We start from the raw sequence: 21,587 nt of genomic DNA on the forward strand, positions 1-21,587 counted from the left end.
ACAGAGTTGGACACGACTAAAGTGACTTAGCAGCAGTGCCGATAATTATACTTCCAGTTCTAATTCTAAAATTGTTTTGGTTCACAAGGACAGATCTAGTCTTAATAACTTGTTGCTATTTCCATTCATTTGACTTTGCTAAGTTGCTTCAGTCGTGTCCGACTCTGTGCGACCCCATAGATGGCAGCCGACCAGGCTCCCCCGTCCTTGGGATTCTCCAGGCAAGAACACTGGAGTGGGTTGCCATTTCCTTCTCCAATGCATGAAAGTGAAAAGTGAAAGGGAAGTTGCTCAGTTGTGTCCAACTCTTAGCAACCCCATGGACTGCAGCCTTCCAGGCTCCTCCGTCCATGGGATTTTCCAGTCAAGAGTACCGGAGTGGGGTGCCATTGCCTTCTCCTCATTTGACTTTAGCATGTTTATTAACATCTAACTTTCTAAAATAGAAATTGTTGTTATGCCAGTGAGTTTTCTAGGTAATGGTCATTTATGGCCTTGAAATATCAAAAGGTTCTTAACCCTCTCTCCCATTCTGTATTCACATTTATTATTCTTGTGTCATTTTTATACCTCATGAGATTTTTTATACCTTGTATAATTGCCAGTTTTATAGACTAAAGATTGTCAAATATTAACTATTTCAACCTTAAGTTAATATGTATATGCTGCTGCTGCTGGTAAGTCACGTCAGTCATGTCCGACTCTGTGCGACTCCATAGATGGCAGCCCACCAGGCTCCTCTGTTCCTGGGATTTTCCAGGCAAGAACACTGGAGTGGGTTGCCATTTCCTTCTCCAATGCATAAAAGTGAAAATGAAGTCGCTCAGTCATGTCTGACTCTTCGCGACCCCATGGACTATAGTCTCCCAGGCTCCTCTGTCCATGGGATTTTCCAGGCAAGAGTACTGGAGTATATAAGTATACTTAAATAATACAATACATACTATTATCTTCATGTTAAAATTTATAAAAGTTGCTTCACCTTGGGAAACAACTGTAAAATTTCACCTTGGAAAGCAACTGTAAAATTTGTTTTTGAGTATTTTTAATTTTTAAGTCTGATTCATTCATTTTGCATGCTTTATTAATATTCCATTTTATGAATAAAAGCATACATTATTTATTTGTTTCCATGCTGAGAATTTTCTTCTTATAATTTATGAAATTTCACATTTAACATATGTTTCTCGTGGTACACATTTGTTTTACTTCTTCCTTGATAATTGGAAACCCTTTCTTTTCCCTGCTTAATTGCCCTGGTTAATTACCTACAGAACAATATATACTACAAGTGGCAAATGTGGATATTGGACATGGCAGACAAGTAGTCTTGTACCTTCGAATATGATGTTAGCTATGGATTTTTCTAAAATCCCTTTCTTATATGAAGAATTTCTCTCTTTTTCAGGGTTTACTGTTTTTATAATGCAAATGTTGGCATTTGACAAAGGCCTTTTTCTACGTCTAAGGAGATAATCATTTGTGTTTTGTCCTTTATTCTATCAGATTGTGCATTATTTAGTTTTCATATGTAGAATGAGCCTTGAATCTCTGGGAGAAATCCCAGTTGCTTGTGGTGTATAATCCTGTATTTATGTTGTTGAATTTGGTTTAATAGTATTTTTTTTTGAAGATATATATTCGTAAGACATTGATCTGTAACTTTCTTTACTTGTATAGTCTTTATTGGGTTTGTTCTCAGGGTAAGATAACTTCATAGAATTATTTGGGAAGTGCTTTTTTTTTTTAATTTATTTATTTTTTGTTGAAGGATAATTGCTTTACAGAATTCTGTTGTTTTCTGTCAAACCTCAACGTGAAGTGTTTTTACCTTTTATATTTTTTGGAAGAGCTTGTGAAGGCTTGACATTTTTCCTCTTTATTTATTTGACTGCACTGGGTCTTAGTTGTAACTTGGGGAATCTTTCAGCTGCAGTATCAGGGATCTAGTTCCTCGACTGGGGGTAGAACCAGGACCCTTTGCATTGGGAATGTGGCACCTCAGCCACTGGACTACCAGGGAAGTCCCCATTGTTTCTCTTCTCCAATTAAGATAAATAAATTTAAAAAAAAAGAAAAAAATAAATGCTTATAAGAATTCAGTGAAGACATGGATCCTGGATTTTCTTTGTGGAAAATAACTTTTTTAAACTAAATAAATCTCCTTTTTTATTATAGCCATATTAAGAATATCTGTTTCTTCTTTTTTCATTCACTATTATATTTGATTTTGTTTCTTCCAGTTTTACTAAGATATAATTGACATACAGCACTATTTAAGTTTAAGGAATACAGCACAGTGATCTCATTTACATACATCATGAAGTGATTTTTACAATAGTTTTGGTGAACATTCATCAACTTATATAGGTATAAAACTTAAGAAATAGAAAAAAATGTTTTCTTATGATAGCTCTTGAGATTTACTCTCTTAACAGCTTCCGTAATGATATGCAGCAGTGTTAATTAAATTCATCATATTGTATATTATATCACTAGTACTTACTTATACCTGGAGGTTCAGACCTTTTGACTGTCTGCATCTCCTTCCCCCTTCCCTCTACTCTATTCCCTCTCTGTTAACCATAAATTTGATCTCTTTTCTATAAATTTGTTTTTAAAATATCGTAGACCTATAACACTATGTTAGTTTCTGTTACTCAACTTAGTGACTCAAAAATTTTGTATTTTAAATGGTCATAACAATAAATCTAGTACCGTATATCACCATGCAAAGATATTATGCAGTTATTCACTATATTTCCCACACTGTACATTTCATACCTGTGACTCATTTACTTTGCAACTGAAAGCTTGTACCTCTTAATCTCCCTCACCTATTTAATTCCTCCTCCTTCCTCGTCCCCTTTTACTGCATCTGTAAGTCTATTTGTGTTCTATTATATTTGTCCATTTGTTTTGTTTTTTAGATTTCAAATTTAAGTAAAATCATACACTACTTGCCATTCTCTTTCTGGTTTATTTCATATCTTCAGAGTTCATCCTTTTTTTTGCAAATGACAGGATTTTATTTCTTATGGCTGAGTGATACTCCATATTCTGTTTGTGTATGTGTGTATATATACCTCATCTTCTTTATCCATTCATCTATTGATGTACATTTTGGTTGCTTCCATATTTGGTTATTTATAATATAATAATGCTACAATGAAAAAGAGGTGCATATATCTATTCTAATTAATGTTTATACTTCTTAGGATAGATACTGAGAAATGACACTGCTGGATCATACAGTAGCTCTATTTTTAAATTTGGGGGGAATAACCATACTCTGCCATAGTGGCTGCACCAGTTTACATTCCCACCAGTGGGGGTTTTCCTTTTTTCCTTGCCAACATTTGTTATTTGTTGTGTTTTGATAATAGCTACTTTGACAAATATGGTGTAATATCTTACTGTGGTTTTGACTTGCATTTTCCTGATGATGTTGATCATCTTTCATTTGGCTGTTGGCCATTTGTGTATCTTCCTTGTAAAAATGTCTACTTAGAGCATTTTTCAACTGGGTTATTTGTTCATTTGTGGAATTGTATGAGTTATTTATTTTTGATATTAAGCACTTAACATGTATCATTTGCAGATATCTTTTCTTATTTACTAGGTGGCATTTTCCTTTTTTTTCTTTTTAATTTATTTTTATATTGATGGATAATTGCTTTACAGAATTTTGTTGTTTTGGCATTTTACTTTTAATGATGGTTTCCTTCCCTGTGCAAAAGCTTTTTAGTTTGATGTAGTCTTGTTTGCTTATTTTTGCTTTGTTTTCTCTACCCAAGGATGCATATCAAAAAAAAAAATTATGAAGACCAATGTCAAAGAGAACATACCTATTCTTACTTCTAGATGTTATATGCTTTCAGGTCTTACATTTAAATTTTTAATCTATTTTGAATTTATTTTTGTGCATAATGTGATAGTAGTCCAGATTGATTCTTTTGCATGTAGTTGTCCACTTCTCCCAACACCATTTGTTAAAGAGACTTTTTCCTATTTTATGCCCTTCCCTCCTTTTTCATAGAGTAATTGCCTGTATTCACTACATTCTTTATTCTAATCCATTAATCTACATCTGTTTTTGTGCCAATATCATACTGTTTTGATTACTGTAGCTTTATAGTATGGTTTGAAATCAGGGAGCATGAGACATCTGGGTCTTTCTCAATAATGTTTTAGCTATTTGGAGTCTTTTGTGTTTCCTTGCAAATTTTAGAATTATTTTGTTTGTATGAAGAAAAAAGTCATTGGTATTGCATTGAATCTGTAGATTGTTTGGGATTGGGATTGCATTGAATCTGTAGTCATGAAGATCTTTTGGGTCGTGACGATTTTTGGGGGTCATGGAGATCTTTTTTTACAGTTCTTCTGTGTATTCTTGCCACCTCTTCTTAATATCTTCTGCTTCTGTTAGGTCCATACCATTTCTGTCCTTTATTGAGCCCATCTTCGCATGAAGTGTTCCCTTGGTATCTCTAATTTTCTTGGAGAGATCTTTAGTCTTTCCCATTCTATTGTTTTCCTCTATTTCTTTGCACTGATCACTGAGGGAGGCTTTCTTATCTCTGCTTGCTGTTCTTTGGAACTCTGCACTCAGATGGGTATATCTTTCCTTTTCTCCTTTGCTTTTCACTTCTCTTCTTTTCACAGCTATTTGTAAGGCCTCCCCAGACAGCCATTTTGCTTTTTTGCATTTCTTTTTCTTGGGGATGGTTTTGCTCCCTGTCTCCTGTACAATGTTATGAACCTCATTCCATAGTTCATCAGGCACTCTGTCTATCAGATCTAATTGCTTAAATCTGTTTCTCACTTCCACTGTATAATCATAAGGGATCTGGTTTAGGTCATACCTGAATGGCCTAGTGGTTTTCCCCACTTTCTTCCATTTCAGTCTGAATTTGGCAATAAGGAGTTCATGATCTGAGCCACAGTCAGCTCCCGGTTTTGTTTTTGCTACTGTATAGAGCTTCTTCATCTTTGGCTGCAAATAATATAATCAGTCTGATTATGGTGTTGACCATCTGGTGATGTCCATGTGTAGAGTCTTCTCTTGTGTTGTTGGAAGAGGGTGTTTGCTTATGACCAGTACATTCTCTTGGCAGAACTCTATTAGCCTTTGCCCTGCTTCATTCCTTACTCCAAGGCCAAATTTGCCTGTTACTCCAGGTGTTTCTTGACTTCCTACTTTTGCCTTCCAGGTCCCTATAATGAAAAGGACATCTTTTTTGGGTGTTAGTTCTAGAAGGTCTTGTAGGTCTTCATAGGACCATTCAATTTCAGCTTCTTCAGCATTACTGGTTGAAGCATAGAGTTGGATTACCATGATATTGAGTGGTTTGCCTTAGAAACAAACAGAGATCATTCTGTCGTTTTTGAGATTGCATCCAAGTACTGCATTTCGGACTCTTGTTGACTATCATGGACTATAAAGAAAGTTGAGCACTGAAGAATTGATGCTTTTGAACTGTGGTATTGGAGAAGACTCTTGAAAGCCCCTTGGACTGCAAGGAGATCCAACCAGTCCATCCTAAAGGAAATCAGTCCTGAATGTTCATTGGAAAGACTGATGTTGAAGTTGAAACTCCAGTACTTTGGCCACCTCATGCAAAGAGCTGACTCATTTGAAAAAACCCTGATGCTGGGAAAGATTGAAGGGAGGAGGAGATGGGGAAAACAGAGGATGAGATGGTTGGATGACATCACCGACTCAATGAACATGAATTTGAGTAAACTCCAGGAGTTGGTGATGGACAGGGAAGCCTAGCGTGCTGCAGTCCATGGGGTCGCAAAGAGTTGGACACGACTGTGTGACTGAGAACTGAATCTGTAGGTTATTTGGGTAGTTTTGTCATTTTAAAATTGTTAGTGTATTCAACTGCAACAGATTTCTCTATATTAATATTATAACCTGCAACATTATTGAATTCATTGATGAGCTCTGGTAGTCTGTTGGTGATGATATCTGTTTCTTGAGTCAGTTTCAGTAGTTTGTGTCTTTCTAGAAATTGATCCATTGATCTGGATTACCTAATTTTGGCCTACATTTTTCAGGGATTCCCTTGTCATCTTTTCTTGTCTGTAAGGTCTGTTGCAATGTCCCCTCTTTCACTCCTGGTATTACTAATTTGAGTCTTTGTCTCCTCTTTTCTTAGTGTGTGTAGCTGAAGACTTGTTAAAGATGCTGTTCATTAAAAAAAAAAACAACAAAAAAACACAATTTTTGTTCTTTCTGGTTTTCCTGATTGTTTTAAATTCTATATTTCATTTGTGTCTAATCTTAATAATTGACTTATTTCAGTATGCTTTGGATTGAGTTTCCTCTTTTTTTCTAGTTTTTGAAGGTAGAAGACTAGGTTATTGATTGGAAACTTTTCATTATTAATATAGATGATTATAGTTCTATATTTCACTTTAAGCGTTGTTTTATCTGAAACTCATAGAGTGTGATATATGTTCATTTTTATTTGTCTCAGGATTTTCTAATTTGCTTGTGATTTCCTCTTTGACCTATTTATTGTTGGGAATATGTTGGTTATAGTTTATGTAATATGTGTCTTTTTTTATTTTTTAACTTTCAAACTATTTGTTTCCTTAAGCTTGTCTATTGTAGAAAGCATATAGTTGAATCATATTTATGTTTTGGTTTTCCATTCTGCAAATCTACTTTTTATTGTATTTAAACCATTTACATTTAATGCAATTATGATAAGGTAGTTAACTTTGTAATATTACTTTGCTCTTTGTTTTCTAAGGCTTATGCCTCTTTTGTTCATGTATTCTTTTGTGTTAAATAGATGTTTTTGAGTATACCATTTTAATCCTCTTGTTATTCTTTTTACTATATTTGTTATTTTATTAGTAGTTTCCCAGGTTATCACAGTTGCCTCTAAACTTATAATAATCTAGCTTGAATTAATACCAACTTAATTTCATTAGTATACTCAAACTTTCTGCTTATTGTTTGTTTGTTTTTATCCCTCTTGTTATTGTCATTCAAATTATGTTGTTAACACAGATATATAATTACTATTTTATGCATTTCTCTTTTTAATTAAGAAAAAGAATTATAAGTAAAATATTTAAATAATATTTATGTTTGTGTAGTTACTTTTAAAAGTGTTCTTTATTTCTCTACATAGACTAGAATTATTGTCTAGTGTCCTTTCATTTCAGTCTGAAGACTTCCTTTAGTACTTCTTATAAATTAGGTCTGTAAGTCATTAGGTCTATAAATCATAGTCTCGGTTTTTGTTTACTTTGGAATTTCTTCATTTGTCCTGCATTTTTTATGAATAGTTTTACTGGAAAGAGAATTTTTGGTTCATATTCTTTTCTTTTTTCCTTTGTGCTTTAAATATGTCATCTCACTATCATCTGGCCTGTATGGTTTCTGATGAGAAATCTTGTTAATCTTATTGAAGATACATTGTATAGATGGATCATTTCTCTCTTGGTGCTTTCATAAATTTGTTGGAATTTCAGCAGTTTGATTATGAAATATTGTGTACAGTTTTCTGAATTATCCTTCTTGAAGTTAATTGAGTTTCTTGGATGTATACATTTATGTTTTTCATCAAATCTGAGGAGGTTTATGATTATTTCTTTAAATATTTTTCTTGCTCCTTTCATTCTCTCTTCTCGTGGGACTAGTGTTATGGCCATATTTGTATACTTGATGGGGAATCCCACAAGTCCCTGAAGTTCTGGTTAATTTTTGTATTTTTTTTCTTTCTATTCTGCAGACTAATCTCAGTTGACCAGTTTTTAAGTTCACTGTTTTTTTTCTGCCCATTTGCATCTACTGTTGAGTCCCTTTAGTGAATTTTTCTTTTTCGATAATTTCTGTCTCATATAATCATCTTTTCTATTTGCTCAGACATCATTCTGATACTTTGGTTCTCTAGATATGGTTTCCTTCCGTTTTTTGAACATGTTTAAATAGTTGATTTAAAGTCTTTGTCTAGTAAGTTTAATGTATGGGCTTTTAACTGGCCCAGCTTATATGACCCCTTCCCCTCAACTGTTTATCAGCCATACTTTCTTGTTCCTTAGCATGTGTCATATTTTTTGTTGAAAACTGGGCATTTTAGATAGTGTAATGTAGCAGATACAAAAATCAGAGTCTTTCCTTCCCCAGGATTTTTGTTGCTGCTGTTTGCTTGTTTAGTGACTTTCCTAAACAAATTATATAAAATACATATTTTTGTCATGAATGGTCATTGAACTCTCTGTTCAGTTAGCATGTGTGAGTGTGCACTCTAGTGTGTTAGTCGTTCAGTCATGTCTGACTCTCTGTGTCCCATGGACTGTAGCCCACAAGCCTCCTCTGTCTGTGGGATTCTCCAGGCAAGAATACTGGAGTGCATTGCCATTCCCTTCTCCAGGGTATCTTCCTGACACAGGGATCAAACCCAAGTATCCTGCACTGCATGCAGATTCTTTACCATTTAAGCCAATAATGGAAGTTCAGTTCAGTTCAGTCGCTCAGTCGTGTCCGACTCTTTGCGACCCCATGAATCGCTGCACGCCAGGCCTCCCTGTCCATCACCAACTCCCGGAGTTCACTCAGACTCACGTCCATTGAGTCAGTGATGCCATCCAGCCATCTCATCCTCTGTCATCCCCTTCTCCTCTTGCCCCCAATCCCTCCCAGCATCAGAGCCTTTTCCAATGAGTCAACTCTTCGCATGAGGTGGCCAAAGTACTGGAGTTTCAGCTTTAGCATCATTCCTTCCAAAGAAATCCCAGGGCTGATCTCCTTCAGAATGGACAGGTTGGATCTCCTTGCAGTCCAAGGGACTCTCAAGAGTCTTCTCCAACACCACAGTTCAAAAGCATCAATTCTTCGGTGCTCAGTTTTCTTCACAGTCCAACTCTCACATCCATACATGACCACTGGAAAAACCATAGCCTTGAGGTTTTCATAAATTCTTAGAGCCAATAATCTTTTTAGTCTCTTTTGAGGGCTCTATTAGTCTGTTGCCATATACCTTTAACATTCAGTCGGTCAGATTAGCGCTCTTCTTTAGTCACCATTTACTGCTTGTGTAGAATTACAAGGTCAAAGAGAGGTGAAAGTTTAAGTTCTCAAATGTCCCTCGGGGATGTACATGTTCCTGGACATATACATACCCCTTTGTATGAGCATGGCTTTCTAGATTCCCAGGAAATCTTTGCAAAGCCCCCTATGGATGTGTCATTTCTCAGCTTTTATCTCTTTTTTGTTTGTTTGTTGTTTTCCCAAGCTGTTATTGTTGCCTTAGGCAACTATAATGTTAAGCAGTTGCCACTGATTATTTTCAACAAACATCCCAGTTCAGTTCAGTTCCTCAGTCATGTCGGACTCTCTGTGACCCTCTGGACTGTAGCATTTCAGACATTCCTGTCGATCACCAACTCCCGGAGCCTATTCAAACTCATGTCCATCGCATCGGTGATGCCATCTAACCATCTCATCCTCTGTCATCCCCTTCACCTGCCACCTTCAATCTTTCCCAGTATCAGGGTCTTTTCCAAGGAGTTGGTTCTTTGTATCAGGTGGCCAAAGTATTAGAGTTTCAGCTTCAGCATCAGTTCTTCCAGTGAATATTCAGGACTGATTTCCTTTAAGATTGACTGGTCAGATCTCCTTGCTGACCAAGGGACTCTCAGGAGTCTTCTCCAACACCACAGTTCAAAAGCCTCAATTCTTCAGCGCTCAGCTTTCTTTATAGTTCAACTCTCACATCCATACATGACCACTGGAAAAACCATAGCTTTGACTAGACGGACATGTGTCAGCAAAGTAATGTCTCTCCTTTTTAATGTGCTGTCTAGGTTGGTCATAGTTTTTCTTCCAAGGAGCAAGCATCTTTTAATTTTATGGCTGCAGTCATTGTCTGCAGTGATTTTGTCCCCCAAAATAAAGTCTGTCACTGTATCCATTCTTTCCCCATCTATTTGCCATCAAGTGATGGGACTAGATGCCATGATCTTAGTTTTCTGAATGTTGAGTTTTAAGTCAACTTTTTCACTCTCTACTTTCATTTTCATTAAGAGGCTCTTTAGTTCTTTGCTTTTTCTATCATAAGGGTGGTGTCATGTGTGTATCTGAGGTTATTGTTATTTCTCCCGGCAATCTTCATTCCAGCTTGTGCTTCATCAAGCCTGTCATTTCACATGATGTACTCTGCATATAAGTTAAATAAGCAGGGTGACAATATACAGTCTTGACGTACTCCTTGCCCCATTTGGAACCAGTCTGTTGTTCCATGTCCAGTTCTAACTGTTGCTTCTTGACCTGCATACAGATTTCTCTGGAGGCAAGTCAGGTGTCTGGTATTCCCATCTCTTTCAGAATTTTCCACAGTTTGTTGTGATCCACAGTAAAAGGCTTTGGCATAGTCAATAAAGCAGAAATAGATGTTTTTCTGAAACTCTCTTTGTTTTTCGATGATCCAGTGAATGTTGGAAATTTGATCTCTGGTTCCTCTGCCTTTTCTAAATCCAGCTTGAACATTTGGAAGTTCACAGTTCATGTACTTTTGAAGCCTGGCTTGGATCATTTTGAGCATTACTTTGCTAGTGTGTGAGATGAGTGCAATTGTGTGGTAGTTTGCACATTATTTGGCATTGCCCTTCTTTGGGATTGGAATGAAAATTGACCTTTTTCAGTCCTGTGGCCACTGCTGAGTTTTCCAGATTTGCTGGCATATTGAGTGCAGCACTTTCACAGCATCATCTTTTCGGATTTGAAATAACTCAATTGGAATCCCATCACCTCTATAGCCTCGTTCTTAGTGATACTTCCTAAGGCCCACTTGACTTTGATTCCAGGATGTCTGGCTCTAGGTGAGTGATCACACCATTGTGGTTATTTGGGTAATGAAGATCTCTTTTGTATAGTTCTATGTATTCTTGCCACCTCTTCTTAATATCTTCTGCTTCTGTTAGGTCCATACAATTTCTGTCCTTTATTGTGCCCACTTTTGCATGAAATGTTCCTTTGGTATCTCTGATTTTCTTGAAGAGATCTGTAGTCTTTCCCATTCTACTGTTTTCCTCTATTTCTTTTCATTGATTGCTGAGGAAGGCTTTCTTATCTCTCCTTGGTATTCTTTGGAACTCTGCATTCAAATGGGTATATCAGCCAGAACTGTGTCTGAGTGTCTCCTGTGGAGGTATGCGTCAGCAGTGGCCTGCCACAGGGGAAGTGTCTCTGGGTTCAGCAGACCTGGATATGGCATAAGCCCTCTTGGAGGAGGTTGCCATTAACCCCACCCTAGAACTGCTGAACTAACACAGAACTTAAACAGACTCTTGGAGGGCACCAACAAACTCTTGTGTGCACCAGGACCCAGGAGAAAGAAGCAGTGGCCCCACAAGAGACTGACCCAGACTTGCCCAGGAGTGTCCAGGAGTCTCTGGCAGAGGTGTAGGTTGGCAGTTGCCTGCTGCAGGGTCAGGGGCACTGAGTGCAGCGGTGTGTTCAAGGGACTTTTGAAGGAGGTTGCTATTATTTTCATTATCTCCACCATAGTTTGGCCTCAGGTCAAGCCACAGGGAGGGAACACAGTCCTGCCCATCAACAGAAAATGGGATTAAAAATTTACTGAACATGGTCTCACCCATCAGAACAAGACCCAGTTTCACATTCAGTCAGTCTCTCCCATCAGGAAGCATCCTTAAGCCTCTAATCCTTCTTCATCAGAGGGCAGACAGACTGAAAACCACAATCACAGAAAACTAACGAAACTGATCACATGGACCACAGCCTTGTCTAGCTCAATGAAACCATGAGCCATGCTGTGTAGGACCATCCAAGATGGATGGGTCATGGTGGAGAGTTCTGACAAAATGTGGTCCACTGGAGAAGGGAATGGCAAACCACTTCAGTATTCTTGCCTTCAGAATGCCATGGACAGTATGAGAAGAAATGACCAAGCTCTGAGTAATTTCAAGCCATACATGTGGGGTTTTTATAGTACCACTATCAGATTAAATAATGACAGTTTTCTGAGATTAAGGCTTTCAAGGAGCTCCAACACCACTCTCATTCCTCCAGTGGATGCTAGGCTCTATTTTTCGCTGTGATCATAGAATATCCAATATCAAGATTAACCATTGAGTGATTGAGAGGAGGACGGCAATTGAGAAAGTTAAAATGCCACAAAATTTGCTATTCTTATTGTTATTCACCCACTAAACCACACAGACACACACACACACACCCTGGATTTTTGTAAATCTTTGGTCAGTTTCCATCATTTTAGAATGTCATCATTTTGACATTCTTTGCTAGTGTTATTATTGCTTTTATGGCAGAATCTTCATTTGTTCTTACTTTGCCATTCCTGATCACACTGTGTAATTTCTCTCATCATTATCTTGCACTTTCATCAGCAGGCATAACCTTCATTTGTTAGATTTATAACTAGTATTCATGTTTTGGGACTAATATAAATATTACTTTAAAACTTCTTTCCAGTAGTTCATCACTAGTGTATAGAAATTGAATTGATTTTTATACATTCAACTTATTGCTAAATTCACTTATTACTTCTAGTAGTTTTTGTATAAATTTACTGGGCTTTCCTAAGAGACAATTATATTCCCCATGAATAGAGGCAATTTTATTTCTTCCTTTCCAGTTGGTGTGACTTTTTAAAAATTTAGCCTTATTGCAAAACTACTCTTTTTATCTTGATTTATGTATTAGATTATTTACTCAGTTTTCCTATTGAAGTAATTTTGCTGTGCCACCAATCATAATGTGGATATACTGCTTCTTTCCAGTAAGTACATATTTTCTAAATATACAACCATGAGGGCTTTCCTGTATGATTCATATTTGTTTACTTGATCAATTTATGTAATTTAACTGATATTTTCCATATGAATATTTTTCAAAGAAAAATCATTTTATTGTTTATTCCAGTGAATATCTGTTGCTGTAAAGCTGGCAGCTGACAAAGGAATTAGTAAAATTCACTCTTATGACTGTGTCCTTGATTTTATGATATTCTCCCCCAAAATCAAATAATAATTCTCCTGTTTGAAGTGGATGATTCACATTAACTCTAGGTCTTTAGTGAACTTTTTTAACTTTAAAAATTCCCTTCAAATATGAATTCTGTGGTAGAAGATGTGATTGTTCTATGTTCAGATTCCAAATTTGAAAACTGTAATTGTTTTTAAAGGTCATAAAACCTAGTCCCTTTATTTTACAGGTGATAAAATAGACTTCACAATCCCTCTGCAGCAAAGTGTCCCTTTATTGCTAAAATATAGGAAATGAATTCAGATTTATTAATATTGAGGTGTGCACCTTCACTTCTATACCCTAGTCTGACTTCTGTGACTTGGAGACTGTAATAGCCTAACTGGTCTCACTGTTTCTACCCTTGTCTTCCTATATTCTGTTTTTAACACTTTGGAATAAACCTGACTTCATGTCACTTCTCTACTCTATGCTCTCCAGAAACTTCCTATTTTACACAGAATAAAACCAAAGTACTAACAATAGGCTCCATGACTTTTCACAATTGGAACCCAATTACCCCATCCCCCTGCCGACCACCACAGCAGCCAGTTACTTGTCTGGCTGGCTTGTCTGACTTAATTTTCCAAGAGCCTCCCTTCTCTTACTCTGCTTCGGGGTACTGACTTCTTGCAGCTCCTCTAGTATGCCAATCATAGTGGCTTAGGGGGTCTGTGCATTCATTGACTTCTGTCTGGAATATTGCCCCAAGATGTATACATGATTCATTCTCTTTCTGTTCTCAATGAGACCTCTCTTTAACATACCATCCAAATTAAATTCCAGCTATGCTCTCTATGTAGCTCTAATTTTCCCCATTTTCATAGTATTTATCATATTTTAATATACTATATAAGTTACTCATTTATTATGTTCATATAACTGCTGGAATATAGGCTCCACAGTTGTTTTTTTGGCTTTTTGTGCCTGTTTTGTTAACTAATATATCCCCCAAACCCATGAAAAGTCCTAACGTGTGAAAGGCTCTTAATAAATATTTGTTGAAGGAATGAATGAAGAAAGAATGAAAGCACCTTGATAATTTAAATCCATGATTCAAGCTTTGAGAAAATAACAATGATCATCAATTTTGCTTTCGGTGATATTAAGTCTTTCAAAAATCACAAGTGATTATCCCTTACTTGTTATGATCTGTATTTTCTGGGTACTTTGAAATAAAACATTCCCTAGTGGTTCTATATATAATGTTTTAGACTTTTAAAAAAAATACACTGAAAAAACAAATTGGATAATATGGAATACATTTCATAATATATATTTTTTCTCTTTGATAACTCATTATGTTAAATGTACAAAATATTGACTAAATTCATTACCTGGGCCTCCATAACAAAATACCACAAACTGCGTGGCTTATAACAATAGAACTTTATTGTCTCATGGTTCTGGATGCTATACATCTGAAATCAAGGTGTTACTAGGTCCATGTTCTCTTTGAAACCTCTAGTGGAGAGTCCTTTGCCTTTAATTAACTTCTGGTGGTGGCCACCAAGCCATGGTATTCCGTGACTTATACAGTTACGTCACTCCAAACTCCACCTTTGTCGTCACATGGCCTTCTCATTGTGTGAATGTGTTTCTACCAGGCACTTTCCTCTTCTTACAAGGACACTCGTCAGGTTAGGTCCTACCCTAATGATATCACCTTAACTTGATTATATCTGCAAAGACTCTGTTTCCATATAAAGGCATGTTCATAGGTGCTGGGGGATGACTTCAGTATGCAGTTTGGGAAGAGTACCATTCAACCTGTAACAATAGCTTTTAAATTGGGGAGGGTATTGCTTGATGGCATAGCATGCTTTGAGGATGTTGGGAAACTTCTTGTTGCTTCATTAGTAAGTGCTGCCAAGAGCAGAATCAGTGTTAATCTCTTTAGTGTCCCTAGCCAACGCTGAAGTGAATACTATAATTATTTCAATTAGCCTACTTCCTGTATATCAATTGGAAACCTTTAGATTCATGAAGAAATATTCATATGTGAAATGTTATTTTCTTAAGTATAGCCTTTAATATAATTATAAGAAGAAATAGAAATATATACACACAAGCACAAACACAAACACATGTCCTTTTTATGCCCCTGAATCTCACCCGTTTTGCTCATTCATCTCCCCCTGCTTCTGAGATCAACATCGAAACTATTTGGTGTGCTAATTCTACTTGGCATCATTTATTCACCTGGCATAACCTCACTCTGTCCCAGGTTCCTCTGAGTCACCACCAAGGAACTGCAGCAAAGGCTCAGCAAACATTTTTAAAAACTCTATTATTAAGATAAAATTAAAAAATAGAATTGTTTAAAAAAACACATTTGAGGAAATAGTCATTTGGTGATTGGCCATTGCTCTAAATTTAATTTAAAAACAGTTACTGAATAGGCATTATATTTTAGATCATATCCTTTTTTGTGTCCCCATGATTTAAACTCTAGCTAGAATTTTGCCATTTTCATTGTTTTTCTTATTATTAAAACAAACAAGCTTTCTTACATTTTTCTGTTCCTACTCTCCATCAGCTTATCTGTTAATGCATTGTAAATAAGTATTTGCTGAATTGATAAAATTGTGTGTGGTTTAAAGTTGATATCTACCCATATCTTGAAAAGTTACCTAATTCAAAGCAGATTGGGCTCTGAACTTGACTTGTTTTATAAAAATACTCATGTGGTGATGGAATTTTGAGACATGTGAGTAACTCAGAACTCATAAATAGGAGGTTTACAATCTATCCTCACTTATTGCAGGCTTTCTAAATGAGGCATTAATCTTAATTTGTAGAGTACCTAAACTGATGCCCTGAAGCTTGGTGATTGAGCAAGTGGAATGGAAAAATGGGGAGTCATCTCTCAGTAATGTGAATGCTCTGAAAATCACATAAGAAACAGATGAGAATCACATTTAGGACTGATGAAATGATAGATTTATGTTTATAAACTACGGAGAAATTTGATTTGGGGAAGATATTCGGGATAGAGATTATAAGTTGTGTCAGTAAGTAGGCTCACCAAAATAATAACTCTGACATAAGGCCTATAAAGTTTATAGAAATAACTATGATCATTACTGTTATTCATTTGTAATTAGTAAAATATATACTGTTCAGTGATGAGGGCATGACAACCCACTCTAGTATTCTTGCCAGGAAAATCCCATGGACAGAGAAGCCTGGCGTGTTATGGTCCATGGGGTCACAAAGAGTCATACACGACTGAAGTGACTAAGTACACACACTGGTCTATAAGAATTTGAAAAGGCTGTGATATAAAGCACTTCCACCTATTGACCAAATTACTAGTAAGGAGATTAAAACAGTTAAAAAAAGAAGTCTCTCAACCAGTAAGCCCAGGAGCAAATGACCTCACTGGTGAATTCTAGGAAGTATTCAAAGAAGATTAAATACCTAGCCTTCTCAAACTCTTCTTTGATGAACATAGATAAAAAAATTCTGAACAAGATATTAGCAAACTGAATCCAAAAAGACATTGAAAGGCTCATGCATTGTGATAAAGTGGGATTTATTCCAAGGATGTAAGGATGGTTCAGTACCCACAAATCGATTGAGGTGATAAGTCACATCAGCAAAATGAAGGATAAAAGTCATATGATCATTTCAATACATGTAGAAAAAACATTTTACAAAATTCAACATTAATTTATGACAAAGACTCTCAGCAAAGTGTTTATAGAGGACTATATCTCAGCATAAAATGGCCATGTATGACAAACCCACAACTAACAATGGTGGAAATATGAAGGCTTTCCTGTAAGATCAGGAATAAGACAAGAATGCCCTCTCACTACTTCTCGTCAGCATTGTTTGAAATTCCTATCCACAGCAATTAGCAACAAATCCCTGGTAGCTCAGCTGATAAAGAATCCACATGCAGCGCAGGAGACCCTGGTTTGATTCCTGGGTCAGGAAGATCCCCTGAAGAAGGGATAGGCTACCCACTCCAGTATTCTTGGGCTTACTTCCCTGGTGGCCCAGATGGTAAAGAATCTCCTGCAATGCAGGAGACCTGGGTTCGATCCCTGGGTTTGGAAGATCCTCCGGTGGAGGGCATGGCAACCCACTCCAGTATTCTTGCCTGGAGAATCCCCATGGACAGAGGAGCCTGGTGGGCTATAGTCCATGGGGTTTCAAAGAGTTGGACATGATCGAGTGACTAAGTACAGCACACAAGAAGTAAAAGGAATCTAAATTGGAAAGAAAGAAAAGAAAAACTGTTGCTGTTTGCAGATAACACATTATTGTTGTTGTCGTTCAATCACTAAGTCATGTCCAACTCTTTGCGACCCCATGGACTGTAGCATGCAGGGAAAACTATCACTATTTGCAGATATCATGTTATGGAAAACCTAAAGACTGCCTGCCAAAAGCTGTTAGAACTGATAAATAAGGCAAGTTGCAGTATATAAAATCAATATACAAAAATATGTCATAGTTCTATACACAAATAATGAACTAATGAGGAAGAGAAATTAAGAAAACAATCATATTTACAATTGCATCAAATTGGTAAAGAATCTGCCTGCAATTCAGGAGACCTGAATTTGATCTCTGGGTTGGTAAGATACCCTGGAGAAGGAAATGGCAACCCACTCCAGTATTCTTGCCTGAAAAAGCCCATGGACGGAGGAGCTGGCAGGCCACAGTTCATGGGCTCACAAAGAGTCAGACACGACTTAGTGACTAAACCACCACAAAAGCAAAATAGGAATAAATTTAACCAAGGAGGTAAAAGACCTGTACATTGAAAACTACAGGACACTCATGAATCAAACTAAAGACACAAATTAGTGGAAATTTATTTCTTGTTCATAGATTGGGATAGTTAATATTCTTGAAATGTCCATCTTATCCAAAGAGTTACTCTCTCAGTGGTGTCCAACTCTTTGAGACCCAAGTTGCAGCCCACAAGGCTTTTCTGTCCATGGTATTTCCCAGGCAAGAATACTGGAGTGGGTTGCTGTTTCCTTCTCCAGGGGATCTTCCAGACCCAGGGATCAGATTCGGGTCTTCTCATTAAAGGTAGATTCTTTACCATATATGCCACCAGGGAAGCCCCAGAGTGAAGACTGCAGCCCAGGAGACAGTACCTCTGATAGCTCTTAGAGACTGCTTCATCTTATCCAAAAAATCTATAAGTTCAATGCAACTCTTTTCAAAATTCCAAGGGCATATTTCATAGAACTAGAACAAATAATTCTAAAAGTTGTAGCAAACCACAAAAGATCATGAATTATCAAAATGATCTTGAGCAAGAAGAACAAAGCTGGAAGGACCATCCTCCCTGATTTCAAACTCTACTACAAAGCTATAGTAATCAACATTGTATGGTGTTGGCACAAAAACAGACACACAGATCAATGGGACAGAATTGAGAACCCTGGATTGTGCCCAATAAAAATTTAAAAAACTCATCAACACAGAGAACAGTTTACTGGTAACTGTAGGGAAATGTGGTTGAGAGGGGTCAAAACCGATGAGGGTGTCAACTTGTATAGAGATGGGTGATAACTAGATTTGTGGTGACCACTTTGTACTATATACAGATGTTGAATTATAATGCTGTACAACTGAAACTAATATGAATAAAAACGTTTCATAGCTTTAAAAGAATGTCACTTGAACATTTGTCAGACATTGCTTGGAAAACTGAGATTTAATATATATGTATATACATATGTATATATATATTACAGGTTCAGAGCAGTTTGTTGGAAGAATGCAAGATTTTCGATTATACCAAGTGGCGCTTACAAACAGGTAAGCTGATGAAAATTTTATACCTGAAGTGTAAGGATAAATTCATTTAAGTAAGAATATCATGAATATTTTGAATTTTCCACCTTTACAGTATTTAACATCATCTAATTAATGTTTTTAGTGTTTGCTTTGGCTTAGTCTATGGTTTTTACTCACTAGTGCTACTCTGTGGGTAACTCATAACATAGAATTGATCAAATTCGGTACAGATGATTTCTTCTAAGAAAACTAGACTTTTGAACAAGTAGTAGTGTATAATTTAGGATGTTGTTGTTTTGTTGCTAAGTCATGTCTGATTCTCTTGAGACTCCATGGACTGTAGCCCACTAAGGGCCCCTGTCCATGGAATTTCCCAAGCAAGAATACTGAAGTGAGTTGTCATTTCATTCTCCAGGGGATCTTCCTGACCCAGGGGTTGAACTCGCATGCCAGTTCTTTACCACTAAACCACAAGGGAAACCTCTAATTTGGGATAAAAGTGAAGTAAAAGTTGCTCAGTCGTGTCTGACTCTTTGTGACCTCATGGACTATATAGTCCATGGAATTCTCCAGGCTGGAATAATGGAGTGGGTAGCCTTTCCCTTCTTCAAGGGGATCTTCCCAACCCAGGGATTGAACCCAGATCTCCCACACTGCAGGCAGATTCTAGAGTGGGTATCCTATCCCTTCTCCAGGGGGTCTTCCCGACCCAGGAATTGAACTAGGGTTGCTTGCATTGCAGGCGGATTCTTTACCAGGTGAGCTATCAGGGAAGCACTTTATACATTTGTTTAAATGTTCTGTTTGAAGTTGTTTCTGATACTTATGAAACCGCTATATCTGCCTTTTAAAATTGCTTTGCTGAATTTGTAAGTACTACAGAATGTAGAACAAAGGAAATGAGTACTTATATTCATGTATAGAAAAATCTCAAGAGACTGGACTACTAGACTTCGAGACAAAAAGAGTAAGTAATTTGAAGTATTGTTATATATTTCTATTTCCAGTGAACAAAACATTGTGTGGACTTGAACTATATTTATTGAAGTATTTCTTCATCTTGAGAATAGGTAGGAAATCTTTCTTAGGTGTTTTTTAAGGCATGCATATTTCCATTCTCCTCAGAAAGTTCAAGGAAAATTCAGCCTGAGATATCCTCTGAAGTTTGTTTCCTGAGTTATGATTTGATGATATAATATTACATCATTGTATGAATATGTTGGTTGATCTTATTCACTTGCAGAAGAAGAATGTTTATTCATTTTTCTTCAAGGGAAATGTAGATTAGTATGGTGAATTTCCAATGACAGAACTAGTTCTTGTAAATTTGAGAGGCATTGCTCTTGAGATGAAGCGATGATCTTATGTCCATTAACAATATACACATTCTTTTAGTTAGTCTATATGATCCGGAGATGCCTGAATATAGGATGCTGTAACACTGAAACACTTTCTTGGGGAGATTTATGGCCACTAGTCTGACAATCATTTAGATCACTTTTGTCTAAAATTCTGAAAAGCAGCATTGCTAATAAAGATTTTCCTCAGATAAACATTTCACTGGACGGTCACTGCTGGCCCTATGCCACACATGATGTCAAGTGAAAAGTATGAATGAGATTTAAAGAAGAACACATGCCATTCTGTGTTTTAAGTGAGTGAAAAAGGTGCCCGCCTCCTCCATTTGCCCTTAGAGGGGTCTGAGAGAAGTCTGATCTCTCAACTTAGACCTGGTTTGCTCTCTACTTAGACCTGGCTTGCTGGTGTTGGCCTATCTGAAATGTCTGGAAAGGCATTATGTGGGAGAATGCTTATAAATAGAATGACTGATTTTGCTCTGTATCAGTATATTGCCCTTAATGGAAAAATTAAATATATCTGCCTGAAATTGGCATTCTTCTTTGACTCTTGGCAGTGGCCATATGATCTGAAGCCATTGAAGCATTTTAGGGTGCCAGAATCTGTACTGATGAGTCACAGGAAACCATTGACAAATGGGTTTGGCCCCAGTCCCTTCTCCTAAAACAGCAGCAGATAAAATGATTTTCTTAATTCTTTCCATGGATGAACGGGGGACCCTATCTATAACTCATTATTTTCAATACATTATTGTTCACTCATAGTGATGTCAGCTTAACAATCTTAATGTTAATCTTAAAGTTAATGTTGCCTTTCTTTTAATCAAAAATAGGCACAATAAAGTATTATATTTTAACAAATATCTTGATTATCAGTCAAGGACTTGTGCATGCTTCTTGATGTATACAATTAACCCTTAAGAATGTGCTGATTTTACACAGAGAATAGACTTGTGGTTACTTGTGGTATCTTGTGGTTGCCAAGGGCGCAGGGTTTAAGGGAGGATACAGTGGGAGTTTGGGATTAGCAGATGCAAACTAGTATATTTAGAACGGATAAATAACAAGGTCCTGCTGTACAGCACAGGGTACTATATTCAATATCCTGTTATAAACTATGAATGGGAAAGAATATTAAAAACAATGTATGAGTATTTGTAACTGAATCACTTTGCGATACAGCAGCGATTGACAACTTTGTAAATCAACTATACCTCATTTTAAAAAATGCACTGTTTTTGAGATACAGTTTTTGAGATTGCATATGTTTGACTAGGAATGACTTTGATTTTATGTTGTGTTTAGAAAATTATTAAGGGTAAATGTCTGCAAATCAAAACATCGTGATACTGATAGTCATTGGTAACACCTCTTAGAAGTCCTGTCACTGTTGAGTTACTGGTCCTTACCATCTTCCTCTTGAC

The 21,587-nt window shown here is 36.7% G+C and overlaps 1 protein-coding gene across 3 annotated transcripts in view; it reads left to right on the forward strand.

Annotated features, from left to right (window-relative positions):
* Positions 1–21,587, forward strand: part of USH2A (usherin) — a 300,571-nt gene that overhangs the window by 105,562 nt on the left and 173,422 nt on the right. For all 3 annotated transcript variants that reach the window (XM_086345320.1, XM_086345318.1, XM_086345319.1), the window contains exon 7: positions 18,763–18,826. In XM_086345320.1, coding sequence (XP_086201446.1) covers positions 18,763–18,826 — 64 coding nt within the window. The remainder of the gene's footprint in view (positions 1–18,762; positions 18,827–21,587) is intronic.

Source organism: Bos grunniens, chromosome 16, assembly GCF_055505025.1.
Source record: "Bos grunniens cultivar Pamir isolate PY7600 chromosome 16, Bosgru_T2T1.0, whole genome shotgun sequence".
NCBI classification, from domain to species: domain Eukaryota; kingdom Metazoa; phylum Chordata; class Mammalia; order Artiodactyla; family Bovidae; genus Bos; species Bos grunniens.